This window comes from Chelonoidis abingdonii, chromosome 1 (assembly GCF_003597395.2).
Source record: "Chelonoidis abingdonii isolate Lonesome George chromosome 1, CheloAbing_2.0, whole genome shotgun sequence".
NCBI classification, from domain to species: Eukaryota; Metazoa; Chordata; order Testudines; family Testudinidae; genus Chelonoidis; species Chelonoidis abingdonii.
Genome location: NC_133769.1, coordinates 2994658 through 3010135, shown reverse-complemented (window position 1 = coordinate 3010135; position 15478 = coordinate 2994658). Strand labels below are relative to the sequence as shown.

The 15478-nt window shown below is 47.9% G+C and overlaps 1 protein-coding gene across 1 annotated transcript in view; it reads left to right on the top strand.

Annotated features, from left to right (window-relative positions):
* LOC116818314 (uncharacterized) overlaps nt 1-15478 on the top strand; it is a 265422-nt gene that overhangs the window by 66273 nt on the left and 183671 nt on the right. Inside the window, 13 exon segments of the mRNA XM_075063437.1 lie at nt 545-589; nt 1735-1770; nt 2935-2970; nt 4273-4305; nt 6965-7036; nt 8027-8086; nt 9533-9568; nt 11432-11512; nt 13179-13214; nt 14067-14111; nt 14488-14559; nt 14995-15030; nt 15148-15183. Coding sequence (XP_074919538.1) covers nt 545-589; nt 1735-1770; nt 2935-2970; nt 4273-4305; nt 6965-7036; nt 8027-8086; nt 9533-9568; nt 11432-11512; nt 13179-13214; nt 14067-14111; nt 14488-14559; nt 14995-15030; nt 15148-15183 — 624 coding nt within the window.

Genomic DNA, 15478 nt, shown 5'->3' with positions numbered 1-15478 from the left:
CTGTACAAGCCATCCCTATGAATAGGGCTGTGACTTTAGTTAGCACAATGGCTGGGAGGGCCGGCCACACAGGACAAACAGAAAGGGGAGGGGAACAAGGAATGCAGCAGGGGGACAGTTGTAACAGACATAAACCAGTGTGGTTGGCAACAGAATTGGACCCAATATTTGAGGGGTCTTAGCCTGTTGAATGTGTATTCAGTTTTCGTTTGAGGAATATTTCCCATGCATATTTATTGTTTTACAGACCCCCAAGGCACATTCCTTCTGCACTTTCATTTAATTATTAAATCAAGGATCAAAATAAAATCGAACATTTTTATTAGCATTTGCAGCTAGGATAAAAATAAGCTACTAATCCTCATGCTTCGGGACATGGGCTCATCACCAGCTGGGGACAGGAAGATATCTCCTCTGCAGGTGACTTCCTCTGCAGTTTTAAGCACCAGGCTTTGTCAAAGAGACACTGAAGTAGATGGACCATTGGTCTGTTCTGGCAACTCTTATGCACCTAATATCCTTATGTATTTTCTGTCGCTTGCAGGGGGAACATGGAGAAATGGGACCAAAGGGACTTCAAGGAATTGCTGTAAGCCGATCAAGTTGCTTGACAAGCTGCTGTCAGAATAAGCCTGCCTGTAACAAATGGAACCATCCCAAACCCTTTCTTGATGAGACCATCGCAGAGCCAGCTCATTTTAGATATTGTGGTGCCTTTGGAGCCACTTTCAACAGCTCTTGCAAATATTGTAGTCTCTGTTTGGCATCTCCCATTGCTAGCGATGCTCAGCCTGGCTCTCATTTACACGAATGTCCCTTTGTGCTGTTCTGGGTAAAGAGGCATTAAAGTGGGTCTTTTACCTGCCAGAATGGTGTGAAAGAAACATGGTATTAATGAGACTCAGACTCTTCATTAACGTGAGTCTGCAATGGGTGCATTTAGGGTGACCAGATAGCAAGTGTGAAAAATCAGGACTAGGGGTGGGGGGTAATTGGCACCTATATAAGAAAAAGCCCCAAATATCAGGACTGACCCTATAAAATCGGGACATCTGGTCACCCTAGCTGCATTCAGGTTAAAGACTAGCCCCATCCCCTTTTAGCCTCCTGGAATGGCAGTGAGGTGATGAGATTTGGGTGTCGCAGAGTTTGATTTAGGTTTCCTACTGACTGGCAGATATCTCTCTCGCCCCCAAAAGCCCTTAGAGTGGGGGCTCGTATGGGTGCCTTCTGGTCTTGTATTCAAACTTCTTTCAGTTAAAAATTGGGTGGGAAATCTCATGAGAACAGAATTTCTAATGAGATTTGCATGTGCATGTGGATCTGGTTGGAGGTCCCTGAAAAAGAGCTACTCCGTGGCGTAGGGCTGGGCTTGTGTTGAAAAGCCCAGTAGTGGGCCATAGAGTTTATCACATCTAGGTCGCCCTATTCAAATTGGGCCCAGGTTCATGATCAATGTTCCCATCTGATGGCTGAGGAGTAGTCTGTGTTCCAGGTGCTGGTGACCTCGTTCCACTCTCCAATGGACGAGTTTTCATGGCATTATAATCATCATCACATTTAGCTCCCTTTTGGGGGCAGTCTTATCACAGAAGCCAACAGCTAAATGCACCATGAAGACACAACTTGACACTGTGGTTGTCCCTGCTGTACAATGTGGCCCCTTTGGGACCCCAGAATTAAACGACCAAAGTATTTTTAACCTGTTGGACATGTTCCTTTGATGTTTTACAGGGTCTTCCAGGAATAGTGGGGCAGAAAGGAGACCAAGTAAGTAATATGGGGGAGGAGGGGTCGGGGGGGTCATTTAGATTGAGGATCCAGGGCAAAGAACAGGAGTCAGGACTCCTGATAATCAGATAACGACCTTAAAATAGTGACTGCATCTAGCTCCCTTTACAAGTTTCCTCTCTTCTGGTACATCGTGTTCCAAGCAGGGCAGGGGGAATAACTGATTTTTTCAGTTCACTGGCAGCTCTGAAATTTTTGTTAAATTCATTTTGGGTCAAACCAAATCGGAAAACTGCAAAAAAATTCGTCAGCTAGGGGAAAAATCCATTTTGAGTCTAACAAAAATGTTTTGTTTCTGGCATTTTAAAAGAACTAGATTCACAAAATGAGTAGTGGTGGAGTCTCCTTTAGCTCAGTAGTTAGGGGTGCTTACCTGGGATGTAGAAAACCATGATTCAATTCCCCCCTCTGCCTGTTGTGAGGAAGGCACCTGTACTTGGGTCTCCCATCTCTCAGGTGACTGGGCCATGGACTATTCTGCTGTCGAGCTCTCTCAACCTGTTCCACTTAGTGTAAACAGTAACTGGAGCAGGGACTTGAACTTTGGTCTCCCACATCCCAGGTGAATTCCAAAACCCCAGCCAATAGTGTACATCTCTCACTCTCTTTTCCTGTGCCAGTGACCGTTCTTATTCATCACAGTCATTCATAATGACAACGATGGCGCATTGGGCCAATGAAAGACACACAGCGTCATTACAGCACTACCAAATTCACAGCCATGAAGAATGCATCACAGGCCATGAAACCTGGTGTTCTGTATACATTAGTCCTATGCTATACAGAGACCAGCTCTGAAGGCAGTGCGGAAGTAAGGATGGCAATACCACAGCCCCCCTACAATAACCTTGTGACCACCCATCCCCTTTTGGGTCAGGACCCTTACAGTTACAACACCATGACATTTCAGATTTAAAGAGCTGAAATCATTAAATTTATTATTTTTAAAATCCTATGGCCGTGAAATTGACCAAAATGGACTGTGAATTTGGTAGAGCCCTAAGTATCATCCTAATGTCTTACTTCTGTCCTTCTGTACCTGAGCTGGGGGCTGGTTTAAGAATTGATGCTTTAGGTTTTTATAAGCATAAAAGCATTTAATTTTCTAACTTTTAACTTTATGTATTTCCTCTTTTGTTTCAGGGAATTCAGGGCTTTCCAGGTGCTCCTGCCATGGGGGTAACTATGAGTGGACAGTAGTTCTAGTAACTCACCTGCACAATAGATACTGCATCACTCAGTGCCAATATAGACATGGCTTGTGCGGCTTAACACATAGCTTTACAGCAGGCAGCATGAAAAGCTGAAGAACTCAGGAAGTCTTACTGAACAGTCTGTTCACACTCACTGTTAAAGTTACATGGATTCACATGTTGCACTGACCTCTGAAAACCAGGCTCCTCGGTGGTGGAATTCTGAAAGCCAGTTCCACATTAGTGATTACTGCTATTTCTTCTGTAATATGCGATTTCCTGGAAGGCCCTGATCAAGACTGGGGCCCCACTGAGAATGGTGCTAGAAAGACAATCCTGGCCTCAAAGATTTTGTAGTCTAATCCAATCCATTTAATCTGATCTCCTGTTATGAGAGTTAGCACAGGGCTGATTTGGGCACTACGAGGGCACTTACATTTATTCTGATAGATACTGAGGCCTGCTGGATCCATCGAGGCTCAGCCCTGGTGTAACTAAAGTCCTTGGGCTGTTCTGGATAAGTCTTGGCCAGTTCACTGACCCCGCTACCCTGAAGGTGAATTACCTTTGGATCCCACACTTGGGCTTACATAGGCCCTGATCCAAAGCCCACTGAAATATGTGGGAGTCTTTTTCAATGGGTTTCGGACTAGGTCTATAACCCTTTCTGGTGATGGATACAGTACAGGAGTCGGCTTTTGCCATTAAACACAGGGCGCAAGGTCCTATGCGGTAATGGAAGTAGACTGAGCTTATTTTGCTTTGAAACTTGAGTTGTGTCCTCCCCCACTCAAACCCCAGTGTAACATGATCTGAATGTGGCTGAGGGAACTGGGGTTATTTAGTCTGCAGAAGAGTGAGGCGGATTTGATAGCAGCCTTCGACTACCTGAAGGGGGGTTCCAAAGAGGATGGAGCTGGGCTGTTCTCAGTGGTGGCAGATGGCAGAACAAGGAGCAATGACCTCAAATTGCTGTGGGGGAAGTTTAGGTTGGATATTAGGAAAAACTTTTTCACTAGGAGGGTGATGAAGCACTGGAATGGGTTACCTAGGGAGGTGATGGAACCTCCTTTCTTAGAGGTTTTTAAGGCCTGGCTTGACAAAGCCCTGGCTGGGATGATTTAGTTGGGGATTGGTCCTGCTTTGAGCAGGTGGTTGGACTAGATGACCTGCTGAGGTCTCTTCCAATCCTAATCTTCTATGATTCCGTGATCCTAATATCCACCTGTGGCAGGGACATAATTCCTCTAAATAAAGAGCACACTTATGTGGCTTCCTTTTCTCCTAGGTTGTTGGACCTCCAGGCAAGAAGGGTGCCAGAGTAAGTTAGCTATGCAGAGCAACTTTAAACTTGCATGAGACCTTTGCCTAAGAAGACTAGGGCTGAGTACCATTTTACTCACTGAGATTCTTGGGATGTATGGAGACCTGGCCTCATGAAATGACAGAGCTCAAGTGAACAGAGACTGGAACATAAGAATGGTCATACTGGGTCAGACCAGTGGTCCATTTAGCCAGTATCCTCTCTCTGACAGTGTCCAGGGCCAGATGCTTCAGAGGGGCTAAGCAGAACAGGGCAATTGAGTGATCCAGCCCCTAGCATCTAGTCCCAGCTTCTAGCAGTCAGAGGCTGAGGGACACCCAGGGCATGGTGTTGCGACCCTGACCGTCTTGTCTAATAGCCATTGATGGACCTATCTTCCATGAACTTATCTAATTATTTTTTTGAATCCAGTTATAGTTTTGGCCTTCACAATGTCCCGTGGCAATGAGTTCCACAGGTTGATTGTGTGTTGTGTGGAGAAGTACTTCCTTATGTTTGTTTTAAAGCTACTGCCTATTAATTTCATTAGGTGGCCCCTTGGTTGCATGTCAGAGTAAATAACACTTCCTTATTCACTTTCCCCACACCCTTCATCATTTTATAGACCTCTAGCATATCTTCTTCTCCCCTCAGTCTCTTTAGTCTCTCCTCATATGGAAGCTGTATTCAAAGTCCGCGTATAATGACACATGATCAGCAATGATGATTCTGCCCCATTAATCTTTCTCTTGTTTATATGCAAGCAAATTTAAACCTTCACATAACATCTAGACACATGATAGATGTAGATTTGCTTCCAGCCATTCTGTTTCTAGGGTCAGCTTGTGGAAAAGGCTTAGATTGTGGGGTACTGGTTAAGGAAGTTAGTAAAGCACAGACCCAGTGCCCAGGACAGACTCTGGACTCTGTCTAGAGTGGAGAGGTGTTGACATTGCTGGAGTAAACTCAGTTTCCAAAATCCAGGGACTTCTTAGAGGTGGAAGAGATCTCCTGCTGCATTAGCCATGCTATGCACCTGCTTGACATCAGGATTGATGTAATTTCCCTTTTTTCCCCACCCTTATGGATGTGTCTGGTCTGGAATGTTCTAACTCTGGTACTTCCCTTAGCACAGTGGTTCCCAAACTGGGGTGCACCCCCCTTGTTTTTTGGCAGAGCCCCAGCCAGCCCCGGGGGCGAGGCAGAGCGGGAGCACCACCTAGCTCTGATCTACCTCCAGCTCTGCTCTGGCCCTGCCCCTAGCCATGGCTCCCAGCCCTGCGCCCAGCCCTGCCCCCAGCTGGGTCTCCACTCCCAACCCCAGACCTGCCCCAAGCTGGGGCTCTGCTCCTGACCCCAGGCTTGGCCGCTGGCCATGGCTCCATTCCCAGCCCCGGCCCCAACCTCAGCCCCCTTACCCCTGCCGGCATCCTCACCCCCCAGAGCCATGGTCCCACTCCCAGCCATGGCTCCTGGGTGGCCTGCAACCCTGAAAAGTCTGTGGACCGCTGCCTTAGCAGCTCATTGCCACACTTAGAACTATAGAACTTAGGCTACATTTTCCCTGCTGCAGCCCTCCTGGCTAGTACTGATCTTGTTGCCTAAGAAGGCTAATATATCCCTCAGCTCCTCTTCCTAACACCCCCCTTACAACATGACAAATTGCTGCTTTTCTTTTCTTCAAGTTTGAGCGTGCCCAGTGCATTTATCCCCATTGTTCTCCAACCGTTTCCATTCTGTGAGGCACTCCTATAAGAGATGGATCCTCTCATGAGACCCACCTCCCATTATGGGACTTGGCAATACTCTCTTGGTTGCTGTCTGGGTCTCAAAACATTTCGTTCCATTCTGTGGCACACTGGCAGAGGGGTCTGCAAGGTCCTTAGCTTTCTCCTTGCCTCATACGTCCTAATCTTCAGACCTTTTATAATTTTTGTTGGTAAAATACCAGCCTCTTTTGAAGCTTCGTAGCAGACAACTCCTGGGCCAGTGTCTCATCACATTTACACCAGTGTAAATTAGGAGTTGCTCCAATGGAGGTAAACCGGTGTACGTGAGAGCAAAGTCCGGCTAACTCTGCTAATTCCTTCCCCTGTTGCACAGTTTTTCACAGCTAAGGATATTATTTTCAGAGCCTCAGGCCACGTCTAGACTACCCGCCGTATTGGCGGGTTAAAATCGATTGCTCGGGGATCGATATATCGCGTCTCATCTAGACGTGATATATCGATCCCTGAGCGCGCTTATATCGATTCCGGAACTCCACCAACCCCAACGGAGTTCCGGAATCGACATGGCGAGCCGTGGATATCGATCCCGCGCGGTGAGGATGGGTGAGTAAATCGATTTTAGATATTTGGCTTCAGCTACGTTATTCACGTAGCTGAAGTTGCATATCTAAAATCGATTTTCCCCCATAGTGTAGACCAGCCCTCAGACTCCATGAAATCCACTAGGGATTTAACTATAGATACTGATTTTTACATAGTAGGCACCCAGATACTACGGTGACGGGCGGCAGGATAAAATCAGAAGATAAATGGGTAGATTTCTCAATGAAACTAGTCATCCGAGTGGAGTGAAAACTGAACTACACATTGCATGGATTTCAGCAGTCACACAGGAAGGGCAAGCCCTGGATAGGACATTACTAACTTTGTGACTTCTTCACACTTAGGGGGATATTGGACCTGTTGGCCTCACAGGACCACAGGGAAACAAAGGAAAACAAGGAGATAAAGGAGAGAAGGTAAAGGCCATGCTTGTGGCACTGGAAACTTTCAGTTCCTTTATGGGTTCAAATTGTATATTGTGGGTGTCTGCAAAGAACGCCACAATGTGGACTGAACTTCTCATTAAGCCAAACTGGTGTGCACGGTCCATGCATGGTAACCCCCAATGTTTGCAGTGGCACATTGAGGCCAAAGACTTTGAGATAAATATGTTGTAAGGAGGGAGGGTGACAATGAGGTCCAGCAATACATGTCTCCTTTCACTTGCTACCTCTGTTCGTTGGAAATGCATCATGTGGGAGCTGTCTCCTTTCCATCTGGCCCTAAACGCAAAGGCTTGTCTGTTGAGTTGGAAGCTGTCTGGGGGTGGGACTGTGTCTTCTGCAGCACAAAGCACACTGTGTGGTAATTATAGTATGAACTGGAAGCAGGTCAGCATCTCTGAACCCCGAGTGGGTGGGCTCAAGATAGGAGGGAGATAAATGGTTGAAGCCAGGGACACACCACGTGACATGTTAGTGAAGCAGGCTGACACAGGGAGCAGGGGCAGGCAACCTCCAGCTGGTGCTTGGGGAGGGGAATTCTCAAGGTCTTCCGTAGGTTGACAGCAGACCGGTGATGCTAACGCAGAGTCGGACAGGCAGCTGGTGCGATGATGGTGGAATGAGAGTGATGCCCTCTCTCCGTTCACTGATCAGAATTCTAGCAGCAGCATTTGCCCCCAGATATGACTTGTTCAATGTGATGTTCATGGCAGATACTAGCACAAAAGACCTAAGAGCCTTTCCATGAGAACTGCTGCCTCCTGAAAACCTCCATGCTGGCTGCCGAGCCCAGGTCTGTATTCCTGCAAGCTGCTGAATGCTGCTGATGCCCGATGGGAGAGACAGTCTCATCTCAGTCTTCCTAGGGAGGCAGGAAAAGGGAGGAGGACAAAAGAATCACTGTGTTTTACTGCAAGCAGCACTGTTAATTTGATGCATTTGTGTTCCTTGCTCTCCCTGCAGGGAAGTCCAGGTTTTGGCATTCCAGGGCAACCAGGATTGAAGGGGGACATGGGCGAAAGGGTGAGTGGGGGCCATGCCATGAATGGGAACTGAGAGGGGAAAGGACAGAAAACAAGAGACCCTGAGCTTGATTCTGCTCCGTCACCTCTGGGTACCTGCACTGAAATCAACATGACGAGTCAGTGGGGCTGCACTAAGTGAAATCTAGGGTGACCAGACAACAAATGTGAAAAATTGGGATCGGGGTGGGGAGTAATAGGAGCCTATATAAGAAAAAGACCCCCAAATCAGGATTGTCCTTATAAAATCAGGACATCTGGTCACCCTAGCGAAATCTGGCCTCACCTCGTATGGCCTGTCATTAGCAAATTAATCCAAGAGCTTCTGATACAAAAACGATGCACCTTAAACACTCTACAGAGCCCATAGGGCATGATCATATTACAGCACAGCTCATCCCAGGCTGTGGGACTGCAGAGCAAAAGTGAAGGTGAACTCCCCCTGTAGTGCAGATCTAGGGTCGCCCCCTGAATATGTTACTTAGAATCATAAAAGATTAGGGTTGGAAGAGGCCTCAAAGCAGGACCAACACCAACTAAATCATCCCAGTGAAGGCTTTGTCAAGCTGGGCCTTAATCAGGTCCATGCCATTGCAAGGACTTTGGGCATGGCTGCACCACAGTCCCTCCTGTTCTCTGCCTGTGGCTCACCACCATTTAATGTCCAGAGGGCTGTAGCGCTGTTGGGCTGGGTGTGGGGATGGCTGACTGGTGGCCTGTCATATACAGGCGGTCAGACTATGAGACCTGGTCAGCTCCCTTCTGGCCTTAGACTCTAGGACTCTGGCTATTTTGAAACACAGGACTGTGGACAATCAAAGCCCTTGCTATTAAAAAAAACTTGCTTTCTCCCCCGTGATAGCATATTAGTCCAGCTGCTAACAGAGCGCAAGCAAAGAGCAGGTGGCTGCATAACGTGGCACCTCAAAAAGCTGCAAAGGCAGCTTCGAACAGTTCAGCTAAAGGAAGATGCCACTTTGGCTCACCAGGCAGACCTGCTGCTTAGAGACCATAAGTGTCCTACCTGGTGTTGGCTGCTGTAGTTCAAAGACATACACGCACATTGTGTCCCAAGCCACAGAGTGGCCATTTTAGAGCCTGGCCACCAACTGGCAGACTTGGGCACACTTAGGCCAAGGTTTTTAATTGTGACTGTCATTTCAGAGAGCTCAAATTGCAACACTTTCCAGGGACCTTAATTTCAGAGAGCGGGTGCTTAGCACTTTCCAACACACCCTTTTAATGTGTCTCAGACTGGGTATCCAAAATCACTAGCCAGGTCTAAACATGTTGGCTGCAGCACCCGCATTCCTAGGGTGTCTTCGGAATTACTTGCGTGAGTTGTAGCTGCTGCTGACTGTGTTTTGCTAGGGTTGTGAGATCAGAACTCAGTGACATCTAGGGGTATTGTTCTTGCCAAGTGACTTACAGTCTGATTTCTCTGCAGGGGAATGTAGGTTTATCCGGCAAACCTGGCCCAAAGGTGAGTGAGCACAGACCGCAGAGTGTGCAAAGCAAAATCACAACTCTTGCTCGTGTCGCCCAAATGGAGTTTGGTCAGTTGGGTTTTGCAATGTAAAAAATGATGCTGTTAAAGTGGGATTAGAGTGGACATTTGTGGAGCAGGGAAGCTGTAAAGACTGAAGAGGCTTCAAGGCAAGTTGTGGATCTGCTGGAATCTCCATTCAGCAGAACTGGCGCCCTGAACATTGCAAGAGGACAAGCTAAAACTGCCTCTTTGTTCTCTCCCCTTGCTTAACCCTAATACACCAGTAGGAAGGTGTCCAGGCCATTTCTGGGTGTGCAGAAACCTAGAGACCTCAATGGCAATGTAACCTACTTTCCATCCCTTCTGGGGACTTAGAGGGCCAGCTTGAAATATCTTCTAAAGGCTGGTTTCAAAAATACCTCTCAGTGTCTCTTTGCAATGTGCCAGACCAGTGGACAAGGGCACAGAAAAAAGCCTAGATGCAGATTCACAAAGATACTCAGGCAACTGACCCCCCCGCCCCCACTGAAGTACCTCTGTCAATCTGGCCCCCCGTGCAGCAAAGAGTCCTGTGGCACCTTATAGACTAACAGACATATAGGAGCATGAGCTCACCCATGCATTCACCCACGAAAGCTCATGCTCCTATACATCTGTTAGTCTATAAGGTGCCACAGGACTCTTTGCTGCTTTCATAGATCCAGACTAACACGGCTACCCCTCTGATACTTAATGATGATATTTCTCTCATGGTGTTCCCTAGACTTCGTTGAAGGGGAATTTTGTTTTGGGAGACTGGTCCTTCCCCAAACATGGCAGAAAAACTGTGGGCTGCTTTGGGATGGGTGGACTTGGTGGCTAGGGGGAGGGTGCACCTAGGTGATTGGGAGATGTAGGCCAGAGTGGAAGAGCAAAGGCTCGCAAAGGTGAGGACAAGACGTTTTAACTCAATGTGGTGGAGAAGTGGGGGAGCCAGTGGACAGAGGTGAAGGGTGTTTGGGTGAGGAAGGATGATGTTAGTGCTGTGGAGAGCTGTTAAGGCTGTTCAGTCTTGGAGCTCCGATGTTAGCTGCACTAGCTGGGTATGCAGCATACTGATTCAGCAAACCTCGATGTCACTCGTAAAGAATGGCTACAGGCTTGGTTCGGTGGTGAAGATGCTGGGCCAGGCTTATTATTGAGGAAGCATGGTACTAGCACCCTGGCTCCCACGACATGGGACCAGCTTGATCAGGACACCAGAGATGCTCCTTTTATAAATTCTCTTTTTATACATTGATACAAACAAGTTAAGTATTACTCTCCAGATGTTGTTAGCTAGAACTTTTATCCTTGTACCTGCTAGTTAGAACAAAATATCCTCGTCCATTATCCTGTCATTCCCTCCTTATCTTCTGAGGGGTCAGTGTGTTCTTGTACTATCCCTGAAGAATGTGTTTACATAGTTACTTGAGAGAGCTGTGTATTTTTGTACCGTCCTTTCCAGACAGGAATGTGCTAACGTAGTTAGCTGACACCTGGCGCGTTGCTATTGTGCTGAAGCCCGGCCTACTCCGGTTCAAAGCCTTTGGTTCATACTGTTATTTATGCGTAGGGCTCCAGCATGGCCTACAAAGGGGACATGGTGATGCTGGTGAGCAATGATAAGAATGAATACAGAATGCCTCTTTTGCAAACTTTACCTAGGTGAGATGTTTAGATGCCAAACAGCGTGAGCTGGGCCTGTTTCACATCCCTAAACACAGCTGCCATAGAGAGAGAGAGAGAGAGACACCTACATCACACAGCAGCTTAGAACACTGGGGGTACAAAATGCAGTAGAAGAAAGCAACAGTTATGTTCCCTGTTTATCTCCAGGGGGAAATGGGTCCGAGGGGAGAGAAAGGTGAACCAGGAACACCTGGGAAACCAGGAGAGACCGGACTAAGAGGTAAAGATGTAAGTAGAAACTAATGGTCCAGTAAGACTGGTCATGTCAGTACACTTTGCTGAATTGCACCATTTTCTTAGACACAAAAGGAAAAAGATGCTTCCATATTAAAAATGGCTCCTGGCTACCATCTGATAAGGGGGGAGTGGTTTATGTGGAAGGAGCTGGTGGGTGTCAGTTTTGTTTTGGGCATGGGAGGCTGGAACCTGCAATAATGAGGTGAAATGGCTCAGTCTGTGTCCCGTTACACTATGTGAAATTCAAGTGCTCAAGCAAAATACCGCTCTGCTCTGTCCCAGCTGGCTTGAAGATGCACAGCAATGTGGCTGTGTCCTGGGCATTAGGGCACATATCTGGGCAGAGCTCTGTCAATCAAAGTGCACTGGCTCTTTAACTTCATCTGAAGTGGGACAAATATGTTGCACCAGGGCATTTGTGTTGCAACATCTTGACATTGCACCATCACATGATGACATATCTTCAAATCGTGACAACTGTACGCTGCACCATGACATCTTGGTGTTTTGACGATGCACTAACCCTCAAGGACATTTTAGGGCATGCTGGTTTATTTTGCAGGATGTCAGACTGCTCCATTAGAATTGAGACAGGCAGCAGTCCAATGTTCCCTTAATTTTTTCAATCCATGTGCGGAATAAATTTTGTTATGTGCACCAAGGCATGTGTGGATGTGCGCCACCATAGAAACAAAAAAACCTAGATATAATATATATTTTTAAAAAGTTACCACAGGGATAATTACTTCAGTCAGGACAGGTTAGGCATTTTAGAACTCACTACTCAAAGAATTAAATTTAAGTGTAAGAGAAATAAAAATTGTGTGTGTGTGTGTGTGTGTGAGAGAGAGAGAGAGAGAGAGAGAGAGAGAGAGATTATGTGAGCTGGCTGCTGGGGAAGTCTCTGAGACCATGGCTGTCTCTTTAAGAAAGGCACTCACTCACCCGGAAGGCTGGTTCAGATCTCAGACCGCAGCTGCTCTCGAGTTCTGAGCCAGGCTGGCCCCTCTCCTCTGCTCTGTGAAGATGGGGTACAGGGAACATTAGCATTAGCTAACCTGACATTAGCACCCCCCTCCCACCCCTGCTTTGCACAGCCAGCAGGAGGCTCCCGGGAGCAGCTGCAGGAGTAATGTGGGTGCAAAGCAGCGGGGTGAGGGGCACCTGAACACATGCTGCTGGATGTGCGCAGCTCTGCTAATCCAGTGTGCAGCACTTGAATCTCTCCTGCTTGGCCACCCAACTGCGTAGCTTAAAGGGAACACAGGCAGCCACCCTAGAGAGCTTTATTACAGGCCTCAGGTAAGACTCTTTACTAATGACAGCCAATAGCCACTCTCTTTTAGTTCAAGGAGTTTGACCATCCAAGAACCTTTCCATCACTGGAGTTACTATCACATTGTCCTGTGGCAGAATAGAGCCCAAGTGTCCCTTGTATGTACTGATCCACAAAGGAGAGGATTAAAGGGAAGAGCCCTGATCCTCATCTCAGGTTACACTAGAGTAACATCACTGACTTCAGAGGAGTTACTCCTGGTTTACACTGGCAACAGTAAGATCGGAACTCAGCCAGACACTTTAATCCAACTGGGAAATTCAGAATAACAAAACTGGTCACAAACTGAACTTTAATCTGACACTTTTTGTTATGTTCTAGAGAGAACCAGGGCAGAAAGGGAACTTGGGGACTAAGGTAACATAATGGGAATTCTGTGCCTTCCCTTAGCCATGGAGATGGTTGAGCTCTCTCTGCTGTAGTCTGTAGTAGAATGCGGAACCTCCTGATAAATATTAATGTGAAGTTGTTCCGATGTGACTCCCAAGTCATCCAAAAGGACCCTCTTGTTTTCCCATTTTGGGGGCTTTGATTCAGATGAGAGGCATGGAGGTCAGGTCTGCATTTGGTTCAGCTTGGCTCGACCAACCCAAGTTATTGAAATGTCCCCCAAACTGGCTCCAACTCTGGTTAGGTTTTTCCTTCTGGGTTCGGTTTCACCTGCCAAAGTTAGAGATTGCAACCAGCCTGTCAAACTGGACTTCAGAACCTTTTTCCTTCTGGGACAGGAGTTCCACCCCCAAGTTCTGAGGGGTGGGAGTAGCTATGGGGGCAGTCACCTGCTTGTTAAGGTTGAGGAGGTGGAAAGCAGGAGACTTTCCCAAAACCCCATTGGTGACTGGTGGGAATTGTCAACCTCCCCTCACCTCTGCTAGCATTATTGCAACTCTGACATCTCCCTGCAACATTTGACCCTGTTTACTCTAGCTCCGGGCACCCACTAAAAAGTCATCCCCATTTACTGCACCTCTGACGACCCACCCCATCTTTATCATTGCCTGCTCCTCTGTTGGGTGCTGGGGTAGGAGACTGGCCTCATTCAAAGCCACTGGCCAGATAAGTGGGCTTGTCTCTCTCTCCATTTGAGCTGGTCTCTGCAGGCATAAGTGCTGCATAATTAATGTCCTAAGTGCTGGGGCAGCCTGACACACCCATTTACCTGAGGCTGCTATTAAGGCTGTAAAAAAAAAATGTCCTCCTTTCCTTTAGGGAGAAGCAGGCGCCCCAGGGGAGCCAGGAGAGAGAGGAATCCAGGTAATGATTCATTCCAGGGTGCAGAATGAGCTTTCGGTGCTTCAGTGGCATCCTTCAAGTACTGTGTTTCCATGTCCGAGTAGTTAAAGAAGGGAATTAGTGAGAGAAAAAGAGATCTGTGCAATGAGTTTGGTGGTTCTCAGCCCAGGGCTTTCTCCTAGGGCTTTCAATCCGGCACTAGTCAGCAGCATTGGAATTCACATGCACAAAGAGTCAACCTCCTAAATGAAAACCACAAAGAGTTCAAGCGGGTGCCTAGGGTGAAGTCTTCTGCACTTCTGTGCTGCTGGACAGGGTCTGGAACGCCCATTGGGCTGTATGTGCGAAGATCAGTCTCTTGTTTCACTCATGATTGTTTCTTTGAATCATTTTGCAGGGACCTTTTGGGATTCCGGGCCGTCATGGAGAACAGGGGATCAAAGGCGAGATGGGAGAACCGGGAAAGGATGTAAGTCAGTCATTGATGGTGTAATGGAAGGAAAGGGAGCTTGGGAGACAATATTGTAGCAGGCAAAAGAGAGGCCCATAACTCTGCTGCTTTAAAGGCTGCAAGCTCCCTCCCTCCGTGTGATGGAGCGTGGCAAGCCCAGCGTTGCAGGTCTGCTCCCCAGCAGGAAGGGGTGGAACCAGTTTGAATAACATCTGATTGGGCGGAAGCAGAAGACATCAGGCAGGATTCTGCCATGGGCACCCCTGGTGTGCATGCCACATGAATGTGCAAAATCTCCTCTGCCCACCTCGGAGGAAGCGTCACTTGCATTTTCAGCCTGGTAGATGCTGAGGTTCAGCGTGCGTTGAGTGGGCCTGAGGCGGGGATTGGGGGGGCTGCTTTGACTCTGTGCTACCGAGGGCCGGTTCTCACCTTGCGCCTCTCTCCTCCCAGGGACTTGCTGGAGAGAAGGGAGACAAGGGTGAAGCTGTAGGTTTGCATGTTTTCCTTTTTAACCCTGCATGAGAGAGAGTCCAGCTTGGCGTGTGACATGCTGACTTTCACCATTCGGCTCTTTGGGGGATGGGGGGTGTTGTGTCTCCACAGGGGAAGCCTGGGCCGCCTGGGTCACCTGGAAGCATTGTGAGTAATACTCTTTTTTTCTGAAGTTGCTCACCGGTGGGAGGGAAGGGGAACTGGGGCAGAGGGGGTGCGTGGTCCTGGAAACGGGAAGGAGGGGCTCCCATTCCTTTGCAGGCAGCTGTGCTGTGAGCCTGCAGCAGCACTGAGGGTAGTGGCCTGTACCTAGTGCCTACCACGAGAGGCCAGAGTCACCGTAGTGGAGACCATAGTCCCTCTGTTGTAGTGAATAATGGTTTGAGCATTAGCCTTTCTCCTGATGTCTGGTAATGCTTGTACTTCTCAGTCCTCCAGCAGT